This window comes from Falco punctatus (genome assembly GCF_963210335.1).
Source record: "Falco punctatus genome assembly, chromosome: 9".
Taxonomy (NCBI): domain Eukaryota; kingdom Metazoa; phylum Chordata; class Aves; order Falconiformes; family Falconidae; genus Falco; species Falco punctatus.
The window spans coordinates 44,915,253-44,930,946 of record NC_137589.1 but is presented as its reverse complement, the minus strand read 5'-3'; the positions used below and the strand labels follow the sequence as shown (position 1 = coordinate 44,930,946).

General features: G+C 43.3%; 1 protein-coding gene across 6 annotated transcripts in view; it reads left to right on the top strand.

Annotated features, from left to right (window-relative positions):
* The first annotated feature begins 38 nt into the window (after positions 1-38).
* RAPGEF1 (Rap guanine nucleotide exchange factor 1) overlaps positions 39-15,694 on the top strand; it is a 92,010-nt gene continuing 76,354 nt past the window's right edge. Inside the window, exons 1-2 of one of the 6 annotated variants that reach the window (XM_080402964.1) lie at positions 149-362; positions 1,905-2,144. In XM_080402964.1, coding sequence (XP_080259090.1) covers positions 2,126-2,144 — 19 coding nt within the window. In that variant the 5' untranslated portion in view covers positions 149-362; positions 1,905-2,125. Of the gene's footprint in view, positions 363-1,904; positions 2,145-15,694 lie in introns of all 6 variants that reach the window. The other 5 variants (XM_080402962.1, XM_080402965.1, XM_080402966.1 and 2 more) reach the window with 5 other exon arrangements.

Here is a 15,694-nt window from a genome sequence, read left to right as displayed (position 1 = left end):
GGCGGGCTGTGGCGGCCGGTGCCCGGCGCGGCCGGCAGGCGGCGCTGCGGCCCGGGGCGGCGCGTGTGCGTGTGCGGCGGGAGCCCCGGGCCGCCTCTTCCCCTCGCGGCCCGGCGCGGCGGAGCGCAGCGCAGCGCACGGAGCGGGCAGGGGGGCGGGCGCTGCCGGCGCCGCCGCCGCCGCCGCCGAGCCCCACAGGCCGCCGCCGCAGCGCCTCTCGCGGATCGCGGCCGGCCGGCCCGGCAGCAGGCGGCGGCGGCTGGCAGCTCCGCGCCGCGGCCGCTCGCAGCCGCCTACCTGCGCGGCCGGGCCCCGAGCGCCTCAGCCCGGCTCCGACATGTCCGGCAAGATCGAGAAAGCAGGTGAGCGGGGCCGGGAGGCCGGGGGGAGCCCGGCGGGGCGGCCGCGCTCGCCGCCCGCCTCTCAGCGCCGCCCCGCCGCCACCGCGGCCCGCCGGGGCTGTGCCGGAGCTGCCGGCCGGGGCCTGGCGCGGCGCGGCGGGGCCGGGGGCGGCGGGCAGGGCCCCCGCGGCGGGCGGGAGGCGGCCCGGGCCGGCGCGGGGCTCCTGTCAGGCGGCGCGGCCGAAGGCGCGGCGGGGGGATGCTGTGCCCGGGGCTCCGCGCTGCCCGCGGCCGCTCCTGCGCTGCCCGGCCGCCGGCTGGCTCGGGCTTTTTGTCTCTTCCTCCGCTTTTTCCTCCTGCTCCAGCGGCTCCCCTCCCCTCCCTTTTTTTTTATTTTATTTTTAATCTATTTGCCCGCACCCCAGCCGTTCTTCCCCTGTAGCGAAGCATCAGCAAAGCCGGGGCGCTGCAACGCTTTGGGGCCTACACGCATCGATGAATTACAACTTCTCCAACTTTCCTCTTCTGGCGTTTGGGCAGGACCGGGACAGATGAGGCCGCGGGCAAATGTCAGAGGGAACGTGCTCGTTTTTCCCTGCTCCTGCCAAGCTCTCCCCTCTGCCTGGGGTGCTCGCCTGGAGCCAGAGCCGGGGGAGCTGCTTTCGCCAGGAATCGCTCGAGCACAGATCATATTGTCTCTCTGTGCTTCTGGAGTCGTGTCTGGTTCTCAGTTGTCACTTTAGATGCTTGAATTGCCCCTGTTTTGCCGTGTAGCGGGAGTAGGACGTTTAAGATTCAGTTAGTGCTTTGCAAATCAAGCAGTGAAGTTACTTAGTTTAATTATGTTGCCTTTCATTAGCAGGGAAAAATCAACACTGTTTTTGTGGTTTTCATTGTAAGAAGCTAGGCAGTTCCCTACTGGGGAGCACAGGGTAGCACTCTGAGTCGGGATGCATTCAGGCTTTCCAGGACAGTGGCCACCGATTGAAGAAAGATTCCTGTTTCAAAGGAGTCAAGTTGGCAGCAGTGCTTTCTGGGTTTGATCATTCCATCCCGGTTTGTTCTGGCTTCTGTGCTGCGCTGTATACGGATCTGTTCTCCCGTGACATGGGTTCTGGAGCAGCCTCCAGGGAGAAGCAGACTGGCTGCCTGGCAGCCGGCTTTCAGTGCAGTATGTAGGCATGTTTCCAGCTCTTAGCGCTGAGTTACTGTCTAACAAGTGTGCATCACATCATGGGACAAATGTTATTCCAGAAATATCATAGGTTAATCTGGTGCACGATCCCTTACATAGTATCGCAACATAACGCTTTGCTTTGAGATTCTGGCTATGTCTTTTCAATGCTTACTGGTGTATCGCTGCAACTGTTTGTCCGGGAAGCGGGTGACTGAGTAAGGAAGGTGCTAGCAGCATATACAGATGTGGGGCCAACTCTAAAATAATTGCCACTTGTTTATGCTAGAGGTGAATTTGGCTTGGGATTTTAGTAAATGCTGATAGTGCTGTAGACAGTAATTACAGATGTATAAATAAGTGATCACATTTTGTTTATTCGCGTGCAGTAAATAACCCTGTGAGAATAGTAAATATAACTCCACACCAGCGAAGCAGCGTGAAGAGTTCAAACGCGGGAAGATGACTCTGTAGACACACACAAACGCAGCGCGGTTCCATAAACAATAGAACAGAAAGGCCAAAAATACCATACAAAAAGCATACGCTGCGCAACCTAGAGACCCGGCCTTGCAACACACTGAACTCCCATTGAAGAACTCAAGACATCATGCAGGATACGTCCCCAGGTCAGTGCTGTATAACTGTACAGTTTTGAAGATGCAATGGGTGAAGCCTTGATGCAGAGGCATTCTTTCTAGTGGGCGTGTATCGTAGTGATGATTTGCTGAATGACGGAAACTGTAAATCTGGGAGACTGTCCTCTTTCAACTGCTTTTACCTTCGTTTCTTTAAGAAGGGTGTTTAAAAAAAATAAAATCTAGTCCAAATGTAAACTGGAGGAGAAGAGACGGGGACAGGGAGGGAAGGAGGGCTAGAAGCCAGCTGTTCCAGTGCAGTACAGTCTTGATCACTTGTTTCTGAGTATTTGAACTTCTGATTGACACAAACAGTGTGGTTAACAGCATCACCAAATAAACATAGTCTGTAATACCGCAATAATTCTGGGATAGTATTTGTCAAAATATATACGGTAGCAGAACAAAGGGTGCAGAGTCATGACAAATGCGGTGAGGTCTAAGGTCTGCGTATTTGTGTACATTTGAATTTGTTTTTTTCTAATGGGAATGGAAATACATGCAAACCCAATTATGCTGTAAATAAAATAGGGTATTGCCTGATAACAAGCCATCTTGACAGACCTTGGAATGAGCTTGGGCTTTGGTTTGAACTCTTAGGTCTGCCTAGTCAGGCTGCTGGGGAAAAAAAAAGTGTTACCTTATAGGGTGAGATCCCTAGAGATCTTGCATACATCTGCTCCCTGGGTCCTTAAATGAAACACCTTGTTGACACTTCATAAAAAACAATAATAAATGATTAGAGATAACAGCTACCATACTGTCAACCAAGGAAGAGCGGACAAGGCTCCCTCCGGAGCCTCTCAGTACTGTTGTTTAATCAACAGAAGGGTCACTGTAGAGCAATTCAGAGCACTGCTTTGGAGTGAAGAGGAGCCATCTGGTAAATAAAGAATAAGACGGTGTATTTTGTTTTCACTAGGATAAGACCTCCTGTTTTGTTCGCTCCAGCCAGAAGACTTCCAAATACTTTTTCAAAGCAGGACAGGCATAGACTTGAAGAGAAGGAATGACATCCAGTGTTGGTGTTTTTTTACTCTAGAACTGTGATTCTTTGTCTTCACTTTCAGAAAATTTTTGCTCTCATGCTAGTTAGTCTTACAGTTTTGATCTAAAATCCAAAATAGGGATGTCAAGAAAGAGTGGAGAAGGTCGGGGATTCTGCCTGGGTTTCCTGTTACCATGGCAATACATGAGTTCCTGTATTTATTTACCTGATGGATTACGTGCTCCAGGGAATTGAACTATTCTGCATCGTTCAGGGACAATAAGGGAACAGTTAGACACCATCAGGTCTAAAACAAAAGGTCTTCCATGAAGCAGGTCTGTTCAAGAATGCCCTTTATTAAAACCAAAGAACATATGGGTGCCATACTTTGAAGATTTATTCTACTTGATGTTTTCAATCTTAATCTTGTAATTTCTTACAGCGTTTTCATATCCCTTGTAAGCTTGCTTTTTAAATAGCTGTCTGCTAAAGGTTGTTTGAGATAACTGTTTCAAGTGTTAGCTACCTGGAGTGCAGTCAGTTATCTCTATTCTGCTCAGGACTCAACTGAATATATTTATTCCATGCAGACTGAAAACGCTGTTGTCTTCACTTTTTACTCATAAACATTTGCCTGATAAACAAATTTACCTCTGAAGTCTCATCCTGTAGTATTGGTGGTATAAACATCTACGGGTAATCCCAGGAGAGCTCTGTCCTTAAGGAAAATGGCAAAACAGAAGAAACAATTCAGGAGGCCAGATTATTCCCATTTTATCGGAATGAATGTTTGTCCAGTGTCCTCCATGCCAAGTTACGTGATTCTGAATTGTGCATCAGACACATGTTTTTCTATTAATGTGAAGTTTCCTGGGGATCTCATTTTTGGGGAGGATATATTTTGAACTGTCATCATCTCTTGGATCATTCTATGGAAATCATCCTGCATATTTTTTACACCTGTAGAGTTTTATGCAGTTTCCCTTTGTCTAAGTTATGCTTAGGTGAGTTACTAGGGAGAACTCTTTCTCGGTTGAGATGTGTATTCACCACTGTACCGTGCTCTTCAGTGTGAGGGCTTTCAAATTAGAAGTTTTGCAGGTGACCAGTGTAAGTGCTGCTCTGCTGGAGGTTTTCAAACAAAGTAAAAACTGTCTCTGAAATGTCTTGTCCAGGGATCTGACAATTAAAGTCTGTTCTAAAGACTCACCTCACAACCCTAAAGGCAATTCAGTTCCAATTCTTCTTTACTTGGGCTTTTAGCACCTACTGCATTCATTGCTGCATGCTACTGGGATAGTGACATCGCATGTATGTTTTATCGTAACTTGTTTAAAAAGCATCAACAATTCAGTCTGGTTTTGTGTAGAGGCAAAATACAGGCACAAGATGAGCGTTATTTAGTGTTTCCTGCAAAGTGGCACAAAGAGCAGAATTTTGCATTTTTTTATAAGTCATCGTAGGCTTGACAGGTGTTCCGTTGCATAGCTTCAAGACCAGAGTGTTCAGAAATGTAGCCTGTGGGGTAACTGCTGCAAGATTGAGATGGTCATAGCAGTTGTAAGAAGGAAGTGGACAAAGAGGGGAGAAAAAAAGACAGCTGAAGCCTACTGGAATGTGAGGCAGCTGGGTTGTGCCTTAGTCAGTGAAAAAGCAGAAACTGGAAACAATTGCTAAATTTATTTTCAGTGCAAGCAGTCGTTTTCCTTGAACCGCAATGACTAAATATATCTATTGGTGTGATTTTTATGTGGTGGTAACTCTTACTGGCTCTTGCTAACCTCCTGGCAAGCAGAGAGATGAGTGGAAGTTCGCTGTCAGTCAAATGTCCCTCATCTAGGTCTGTTGCCTCACTTGCAGAGAATATTTCCTGTTTTTAAGGGACTTGTAGGCTGTTAGCATGGCTTGTTGCAATATATTACATGAGTGGAAGAAACCTGGGTATTTGTTTATAGGGAAGGGAATCAACCTGTAACTACTTTTTCATGTTTCCTTAGGGTTTTGTTCATCATTTTGCAAGTTTTGAATTGTAGTTGACACCTCAGCTGATATCTGAATAGTTCTATCTATAGATGCAGATAGATGCTGATGCAAATAATGTGGGTCTTTTAGGAAAAAAAAAATACATTAACACCTTATTTATTCCAAAGTTGAAAGCCTGTGGACAGAATTGGCAAAATGAACCTTGCTGTTGCCTTACGAATTCTTTTGAAAGGAAAGCATTTGATTCGGAAGCTTACAGCATTTTAATTGCAGGTGGAGCAACATGAAGTGTTAACTTTCTAGAATTCATTTTAAAGAAACTAGAGAGATATTATACCTTTCCTGGGCAGAGGCATTTGATGGCTGATCAGATTTGATTCAAGCACTCGGTCATTATGTGCGTTACAGGAGATGTCTAGGTAGTTCTCAGCTGAGCTACTGAGAGGTGGTAGGTGGGATTGTTTGTTGCCATAGCATCAAATTTGGAAGATCCTTGTACCCCAGCAAAGGTAAGACGATAGATAGCATCTCCTGTCTTCGTGCTAGGCTTGCTTCAGAAACTATGTAGTATATTAGAAACAACAAATGACATGTCAGACCTACAGGTAAGATGATTTAATAGCCGCCTTCCTCTCTCCTGCTCACCACAGCTGTCATTTTGCATAGTTTGGATACGTGCAGAAGATATAACTTGTTCCATTTTCCATCCCAACATTTTTCTGTTGAAATTAGAGATCTGGAGTTTTGGGGTCTTTTGCCACTTTGCAGAGCTGTTGACCTCTGTGTCCTGTTGCTTAGCACTGAAATGAATCCTTCCAGCCTTTATTCTTCCTGTGGCGACTTTACCTTATCTGGACAAGAACCTGCGCATGGAGAGGGATCCTTCAGCCTCTCAAATATGTGATTCAATTAATTAAAACTTATTGTGCTGTAAGTGTCTGAATATTTGGGAAATTCTTTGGTGTTACATCTGTCTTTTTTTCTTTATTAACACTAGGATTCAGCCATTGTCACGGAAGCGACATGGAAGGAGTATTAAAATCACCTAGCTGTTGCAAGAATATTGGCTTTGTTACTTGTCAATTTTGTCTAAATAACCAAAGCTTGGCTTTCATGGTGTTCAGCCGAGAAATGCTGTAGAACATAATGGGATGAGGGGATAGTAATGGAGTGTGTCATTTTCAGTGCTTTAGTAGAGATTAGAGGAGGAAAACTAGATTTATTCACCTTTGCAAGTTTGAATTTGCAGCCCCAGAACTGTGAGGTGTATGAAAAGGTGGCCAGAGAAGGAAAAAGGGACACAAGTGGAGAAGCTGATGGAATGGTTGGAAAGACCAGAAAAGAAGGGAGAGGATGCCCAACCCACAGATGTTAGAAGAGGAGGCAATGGTGGGCTAAGTTGCGTGCAAGTAGAGCAGATAGGAAAAGGGCAGACTGATGACAAAAAGGGAAAGTAGGCAAGGGGGAGGCTCCCGGCAGCTTTCATGGAAGTCTGTTCCAAGGCAAAGAGAAATAAGATGAATTTCAGCCATCCGGAAAAGCTGCAGGAATCCTGCAGGTTGGGACGTGCTGCCAAAAGAATGTTCTGCAATTCTGCTATTCACATTACTGCAGCCTGACAAATCTGCAGCTGTATTACCTGACCTGTAGCATCCCTCCTTAAAAATACATTTCCGATCTCTTCTTGCGGTGCATGATGTTGATACTGATAGAGCAAACAATTTTATCTGTGTGAGGGAGAAATGATGTCCCCACATATTCTGTGAAGTAACCTGAGAAAGTCGATGGATGAGATTATTTTTTTTTGCATTTTTTAATTTTTATATATACTGTGTTTATTTGCATTTCATATTTCAGTTAAATCTCTTCAGCTTTGAAACAGTCTTTTGATGTGAAATCCGTTTGCTGTTTTAGTTGCTACCATAGCTCACGTTCTGTGGAGTTTGTAAGATAATGTTTTCACGTTGAGAGCAAGGAAGAAGTGAATAGAAACAAGTTTAAGAAAAGATGGTCTGTATCAGAGCGTTCACTTAGTGTTGAGGGTGATAAGATATTGACAGTATTTGGGAGAATCGGTTCTCCTACACTTGCTTTCTATTTTACCATATTTAGGAGAGTAATCTAAAAGACTTGAGAATTGCCGAGAGCTATGTGGATTTTCTAAGTGTTGGCTAGCACTTTGGTTTCATGTTTTTTTCTTTTGGTTCCCCTTTTACGCCACTGAGAGGGTCGACTGAGCATGGATGGCACCCGGAGATTTCTTAATTATGGGGCTGAGGCTCTTTGAATTAAGCAAATGCATGATTTGCATTATATTACTTTACCTGGGTGATGATCTCTGCTGCTTTGTGTAGAGCTTTTCTGCTATCATGAAAATACTGTGCATTTCGTGATTCAAGTTAACATCTTGGTGTGGCCATGAGTGCCTCTGAAGAAATATTAATTCATTCTGCTGAGGGAGGAAGGTTAACGCTTGCTGGCACTCGCATGCTCTCATTCTTTCTCTCTGAAGGCTTCCTGTGGGGATGCCCTTTGTTGCGAACTTAACATATTCACTGAAGCAGTCCCATTTATATTCTAAACAAGATCTTTAATTTCATCCCTCACATGTACAAAAATCTTGGGTTTTGAAAGAAAATAGATGAGAATTTTCTTTTTAGACTTCTGGAAAGAAAGGAAAAAAAATCAGTAGAGGTTAAAATCAAAGTTACCCATAGCTGGTAAAGCTGGACTAAGTGGGTGCAGCAGCTTGGTTGGTTGATTAAACCTTCATCGAATTTTACCAAGAGACTGACTATGTAGTTCTGTATCTGTTAAACTGTAGTTTGCGGGTAGTCTTTAATAATTAAAATGGGAGCAAAAGGAGTGTGTTCACAACGTACAGCATGACTTGTTCTATCCCCTGCCTTTTGATGTTTTTATTGTGCTTCCCAGTCTACCAATCTGGCCTATCCATACTGCCCAAGAGCTGGTGAAGTAGCTTCAGGAATTAGTTCCGTATTTAGAAAGTTTCCTTTATGAACCAAACATCATGTAATGAAGGGCACCCAGGGAAATCAATATTTTAGTCCTGGTTGTATAGTACATTCCAATCAATTCTAGATAGCAGTGCTCAGTGAATCTGTCTGACAGTGGGCTTCAGTTAGCAGGGCAATACTCTTTAAAACACGATTTTCCTTGGGTGATATATTATCCTTTCGTTTTGTGCTCTAGCTGTATTACCTTAAGTTTGTCAGTTTGAGTATTGGGAGATAAAGTGCGGATGGTTCCCATCCACGTTTTGCTTAACAGTTAAGTCTTGCATTTCATTGTTGGGAGTGATATATGCTGCAACTTTGATATACGAAGAAATTAAATATCCCTGTTTGGATATATTTTTCCATAGTAATTTTTTTAAGTGTCTGTTTTCTGCTTTTCTAATTAGAAGAAGCTTTAAACTGAGTTATATCCAAGAATAATAGGTTTAAGGAGCTAGGGAGGTCTATCAATAGGTTTAGTAGAGCTCATCTATGAATTTACAGAGACTTACAGAAAATTTAGTGTATTGGCTCGCACAGGAGGTGGTTGGTCTGTATAAGTATCCTTGCAAAGGTCACGTGAAATCATATGTTATGTCTGATGCCAGATTTTTGATGGAGCATGGTAAGAGTGGTGCAGGGGTTGAGTTTACTCTTTTACTGCTTGGAATTGCTTCGCCAGAGCTACTATATGGGAGAAATCTGCAGTAACCAAAACCATTATGCATCTGAAAGTCACATGACTTAAAAAAAAAAAAAAAAATCTTTTCTCTGTATGAGCAATATCTGGGAGAATGTACCTGACAGAAACTGAGGTGGCAAATTTCTCTTGTTTTCAGCTTAGTTTTTCTGTTTGCTCTGTGAATAGCTGTTTGCTTTTTTCACTGGAAGTGGTGGCACTTCTGTCTCCTGCTCTGTCAGCCTGGTCTGTTGTAGTTTAGAGGAGAAACATTTGTGAAAGCTGTAGAACCACCCTGTTAACATGTTTTAGTTAATATAGGGAATGATAAAGTACGTTGTTTACAGTGAGCTGGCTCTCTCAAATATGGCCATTTTTGTGATGTTCAGGTGTACAGCATCCCTTTAAAGAGCCACTGAGTCCTGATGCGTAACTTGGTGTGCCTGCTCGGAACTAAGCTTGATTCTTATGTCAGTACCTCTCTTACTTAATCTGTAGCATCTTTTCATAAGGAAATAGTGATGGCTCATCCATCCTCTGCTAGAACTCTTGACCTATTGGCCAATTTCAGTCAACCTTAGGAGAGGAATCAATGTTAAAATGTGTTTAAATTTCTGCAAGTTTTCTGGAGAAGACTGAGTAAAACAGAGGCACCAAAATAGTGCCTGCGTTACAGCAAAAGGGAAGATGGAGCTGTCCCATACTTTGGCAATCCAGCGTCAACTAGTACGTGCGTCATTTCAGAATTGCTAACACACATGGTGCTGCTTCTACAGAGGGGGTGCCAAGGGAGACGTGAGGAAGCTAGTTTTCTTCTGTTGGAAGAGGAATAGATAGTGTTTCACTAGTTTTACTGCTCATAGAAGATGACGTTTGAAATAAGACCTGGGTAATGTTTGCTGTTTGATGATTTAACTAAGGTTATGATCTTGTGCTTATTCAGTTGCATAGGCATTTTGTCTAAACTTGTCTCATTAGTTTATCCTGCACTGTAAAATTCACAGACGTGAGATAAATCTGACTGTATTTTGAAAAAATATGAGAAAAAAGTGCAGTGAGCTACACTAGTTTAACCTCAACTGGATTAATTGATGCAACAGCCTTCATGTATGGGCAGGATCTAAGAATGAACAGATATAAATCCTTTATTGCCTAGAAACTTCATTTCTTCACAAGCCCACTTGTGTTAGTTAAAAACTGATGGTGTCATTTAAGCTTTTGCCTCTCAATCTACCAAGGTAAGATAAATTCATAAAAGAGAGATTTATGGTGATTTGAGAATATCCTTGCCCAGAATTAGTCAATTTTGTGAAGCTGGGTCAAAATTGCACCTATACTGAAATAGATACAATTTTGCATATAGAAAATGTAATATATTCTTTATTTACATATAATTTTTGTTCTAATAATTTCTAGTCCCTCATGGATTCCAGCAGTTGTGAAAAGGATTTAATACTGGTTATATTGGTTTGGAAATGCCCGTCTTTCAGCAGAGACAATAGGAAAAGCCTGTGGTGACTGACTAGCGTAGACCCTAACACCTAACGTTCACCCAGCTACGTTTGGGGGAGATGGGTCCCAGCCTCAGGCAGATTTTTGTCCTCTTGGAAAGCTGTTCGAAGAGATTTTAGGTATTGCTTGATACTGTTGTTATGTGAAGCTGAATGCATTGATTTAGCAAACGGCTTGCTGCATCTGTGCTTGAGGCAGAGCTGGGGAAGACCTTTTTTTCACTGCCATCCTTGCTTTGGCATGGCTGTTCCTTGCAGCACTAAAGCAAATGTGCTGTTTGGCAGTGGTGTTCACCCCTCAGGCCGCCTGACTCTCCAGGGACAAAACCAGGGTTAGAAGGCTCCTTGCCTCCAACAAAATCCCATCTCATGTTCAAGTCACTGCTGAGAACTAGTGAAAGAACCTTATGTACCACAAAGGGGATGCCTGCAAGAGCTCACTTAATATTAACCCCGTTGCTAGTGGCAGGTCTGTGAGCTGGCAGAATTTTTTATCTAATTTGCTGTTAGTTCCCAAAGAAAAAACAGACGCTAGACCTTTTAAAGTTGAATTTCTTTGCTTTCCCTTGTGCTGCACAGCCCAGGGAGACATGAGGTATTGCGTTCCATCAGCTGATGACTTGGCGTCAGGCTGAAAGGTAAAAACACTGATAAAAAAAAAGCTTTTCCTTTGCTGCTAGAACAAAGACTACTTGAATTGTGAACTGGTTGGCCTGGAACAGGGAATGCTGAGAAGCAAAATCCTTTGGAAAAAAGCAAGTATGTGTGTCTTCTGGGGACAGCTCAGAGGAGCCAATCGAGGGCAGTGAGGGGTGGGTTGCTTTTAAAAGCTGAAGTATCCTGGTAAAAACAGCAGAGCAAATAAACCCTTAAAAAGCATGCAAAGAGAGAATTTGCTTCTCGTGACTGATTCTGTATATTTCTAGGTAGTCTTTAAACAAAGATGGTTTTGCTTCTGTCTGTCTTGGGTGAAAGCACTTGTATAAATTCTTTAAATATGCATTGGCAGTTCTTACTCTTAGGTTTTACCCTGAATTACAGCCTTGTTCATTAGACCTCAAATCTGAGGTGTACATTTCACTGTAATACTTCTAGGGCTCCCTGGAGACATCAGGTATACCGCAAGTGATACACAGGAGAGCTCTGAGCTTCCATTTGGCTGGCAGCCTGGGGAGCGCCAAGGTTCAAGGGATCAAAACCATCGTTCAGACCAGACATTGGCACAACCAGCGTCGTTGCCTGGGGTTGCTGGAGTTGTTGTGGGTTTTTACTATATGTGTAAGGAAAAAATGCTTACCTGGCAGTTGACTGTAGTTATCTGTTTTCAGGTTTACCGCCTGAATTTGTATTTTACGTTTTTTGTTCTGGCTGAAGTTAACCTGACAGAGAAGGCAAAACAAAGGAAACATCTGAGGGATTGTTTGTGGCAGCTGGGCAAATGAGTTTGTCTGTAAATCCTGAAAGTCTCTGGCAACAAGGTGTGTAAGACTGTTAGTAACAACAAAAATGGTGTTGAAAGGTTGTTGATCGCTTACATCACTGTTTTGAAACTTCTGAAGTTGTAAGTATTTGGGGCTGGTATAAATAATAGCATCTAAGGTTACAGCTGTTGGTCATCCAGTCTGTTGGAGCTCCACTGGCAATATCCAAAAAAATATTCCCCCATCAAGTGAAAGCATAACTGGTTCTGAAATCATTCCCAGGGTGCATGTGCTGTTAACATGGCTGTTGATCAAGGTCCTGATCTGCGTCTGGCATCCAAAGTCGGTAACTCGTGCAAAACACCATTCTTGGCAATGTCACCAGTGCTGTGGCTTGTCCTGTGGGGAGAGTGAACAGGCTGTGGGTTTTGTTATTGCTATTATTTTCGTTCATTTTTATCATTTAATACTTCTCAGATGAGGTACTTCACATCTAAAAGCTTTGGCAACATGGTGTACTAAGTTTCAAATATTATCATAATGGAGAAAAAAAGCATGCTAAAAATACTAGTACTCAGTTGGATACATTTAACGAAATTGTTATTCAAAGCTCTTATATCCAGAAAAGTAACACTGGTTTGTGTTGGTGCTGCACACTACGATCTTAACCTTTGGGATGATAACAAAGCACAAAAACTGGCTCCTCCTGCAATCCTGTGCCCTTGAAGGAGTCATTTAGTTAAATTCCTTAATATTTTTGCAGCTGTGGTTGTGGTTTATTAACTGATGCTGCCTTGAAGAGGAGCCTGTGTCTGCAGCAGAGTTTTCATTACTCATCTGTCAATACTTGCAGAGTAAAACAAATGGGTCTGGGTAGAGAGGTTTCTGCTCTTCTGTGTAAATGGTTTCTTTTTCTCCATCCCTGCTACCTCTATCCTCTACCCAAGGAGAGGGTAGAGAATAGTTTTGATACAGTACATTGTTATACTGTATTGGATAGGAAGGCCTGCTTTGTCAGTCAGGATTATTTTAAGCTATGATGTTTAGACTTTATTAAATGGACTGGAGGGAATTAAAAACATCTCTCTTTCCCAAAACATTCTTACTTGTACAGCTGTAGACAGCCCTTTATCCTGGATCATACCAACAGAAGAATCTCCAGAATTTCTCTTTTGCAGGGGGTAAAATAGGATTTTTGACCAGTTCAACAATATGCTTGTCAGGAGAAATCCAGGTGAGTTTGGTTTTTGGTTTTGCATAGGCCCTCAAAATTGAAAATTAGGTAAACGAAAATTATTACGTTGCTGTGTTTACTGATGCAAACTGCAAGTTTTGCAGTAATTGCCTTGGCTTCTGGGTGAATGCAGGAGGCATTCTCTGCCTGGATTTTGGGTTTTATTTGCATCATATTTGCAAGTGAAGGGCACACTTTACTCTGAAGCCCCTGCAGGACAGGGCTGTCTGCTCTGAGAGATGGAGATATAAATGAATTTCATGCTGGTACGTAGTATGGGCGAGTGAATGAACTGTTTTTATAGCAGATGAGCAGTCGTTATGAAATGCTTTGCTGGAACCAGGCAGGGCTGTAGCAAAAGGATCAGCTATAATAAGCAGGGGAGAAGGACTTGCAGAACCCAGGGTACTGACTCACTTAACCACACGCTTCTCTTGAGTTTCACACTTGACTGTGACAAATATTGAACAGAATGTCAGCCAGGCTAGTGAGCAAGTGTGCTTAAGAGCCAAAAGTCAGTGCTGACCTCTTTCTGTGCACGTGTATTTTGGGGGGAATACTGGAGTCCTTATCTCCTTTTCCTGTTGTGCGTTCTGGTTTTGCTTAGTTTTTATCCTACCCCAGAAAATCATGGTGGGGCAAAACCACATGGGGCAGTTCCCTCTGCAGGAAGAAGTAAAGAACTAAGGCCCAGCCCAGTAAAGGCGATTTATAACTTGAAGCCTTGCTTAGTGCCTCTGTGCCTTCGCTGGCAGAGTTGGCTGCTAAATTGGTGCCGGTTTCCTTAGCGTAGACCTGCCTGTTGTCATGGAGTTGCCATCAAATGTATTTTAAAGCCCGTGGGAGACTGTTCTGTATTACCGTGGCCTCCGGCAGGAGCAGAGGGAACCAGATCTCCACCAGACTGAGCTCTTGACTAGCTGCAACTGTGAGGACCTAGTTTGGAGATTAAAACTGATTAGTGGATAATTCCCCCAGAGTGAATAATCTCAGCCTGAAAAGATGAATTGCAGATGGTTTTGGATGAGAGAGACAGCAGGTTTAAAATGTCATTCTTCCAGTAACCTAAATCTGCTGACCTTACATGGCATTGCAGCGATCATTTCAGCTGAGTAAGAATGGGAGGAGAGGCTTGCTGGAGGTGTGTGGCCAGTGCTTCCTGCGTTGGTCTGGCCCCCAAGCCCCCAGTGTTATGTTTACCTGGTGGTTTGAAAGGGGTTTCACTCCACCAGGTCAAGGAAAGCTTCCAAAATACAGAGAAGAGCCATTGTAAACTCCCGAAGTGAGGATTAGCATCTAATACGACTTTTTGAATTATTTTCAGCTTGGTTTACTTGTCTTTACCCGTCTTTCACCTTTGCAAAGGTGACAGTACATGTGTGTTTGCCTAGCTCTGCCTGGAAAGCTTGCAAAAAACAAGACTGAAACATAAAACCAAGTTAAGGACTGTATGAGCAAGCTATGTCAATAAAGACCATCATTTTGTGTAGCAGTGCAGCTTATCAAATTACTCCAGTGAGAGACTCCTTACAAATGCTTTTGTATTTTATCTGTTGACTCATCCATCTCAACACTTACAGTAACATTTCAGTACTGTCTTATAAAGCCTATGATTGAAACAAGGCTGTTCTTGGGCTGGTTAATCAACAGATGCAATTAATACAATGGTGTTTGTCCTGACAGCCTGTCCCACTGTGGTGGCATTGTAAGCGGCATTGCTACGCGAGGGGTTCTCTGTGGTTGAGGACTCGCTGTACAGGCAGATCACTCAACATTTGAATTCAGCGTAAAGTCAACATGGAAAGAGTTTCAGACCTCTTCTCAGCTGGCAGTCTCACTGGTGCTACGAGCGATGTTAACAAAAGGGCAAATCATAATCCGCAGCACTTCTAATTTATTTAACAGTTTTAGAAAAGGCTGGGATTTTGTTCTGTTAGAGCGCACCAGAAGTGTAAAAGGAAGGCTCAGATGGATTTTCTTCTTGTGCGAGGCTGGGAAGGTGGTGAAGGAAATACAGTTTGGACTCAGATATTTATTCTTTTAGTAGAACAATGTCAGTCCCAGACCAGTGCTTCTTAGATGTGTTTTACCCTGGGAACTTGTATAAAACGTCTTCCCTTTCAGCTATTTCATTTTTAGCTGTATAGAGGGTGTAACCATTGTTTAAGGGAGTGTCGGTGGCATGTGGCCAGTTGATATCTAAACCCTATCATGAATTGTTTTAAAGAGAGTATGATTTTCTGTACTGAGATATATTGATGACTTTTTTCAAGGCAGGAAGTACATGCTGACTCCAGCAGTTGCCAGACCAGCTGTTCATTATGAGTAAGCCATATGAAAAATCTTGTGAAAGCCTTAATATCGGTAGAAAGCAGCGCAAGCTTAAATGATTGGCACCAAAGTGTGGCTAAGCAGTATCAAGAACTGCTTTCATATTTTCAGTTGCTTGGAATTTTACATTGGAAAAACTTTCTGGTTCTTAAGGTATCAAAATCTGTAGGATAGTTTACAGAGAGGTATTTAACTTCAGGCTAGTTAATATTTGTAAAGGCTTGTCTGGACACTCCCCAAACTCTTGCTCCAGGGTACAAATTTATTTGATTTATACCATGTTGAGTTGATGTAGCAGGTTCTGGCTCTGTAAGTAGGCATCTCAGCTGGCTTCGCAGCTTTTAGCATTTCCTAGCATTGTGCCACCAGTGTTGCTT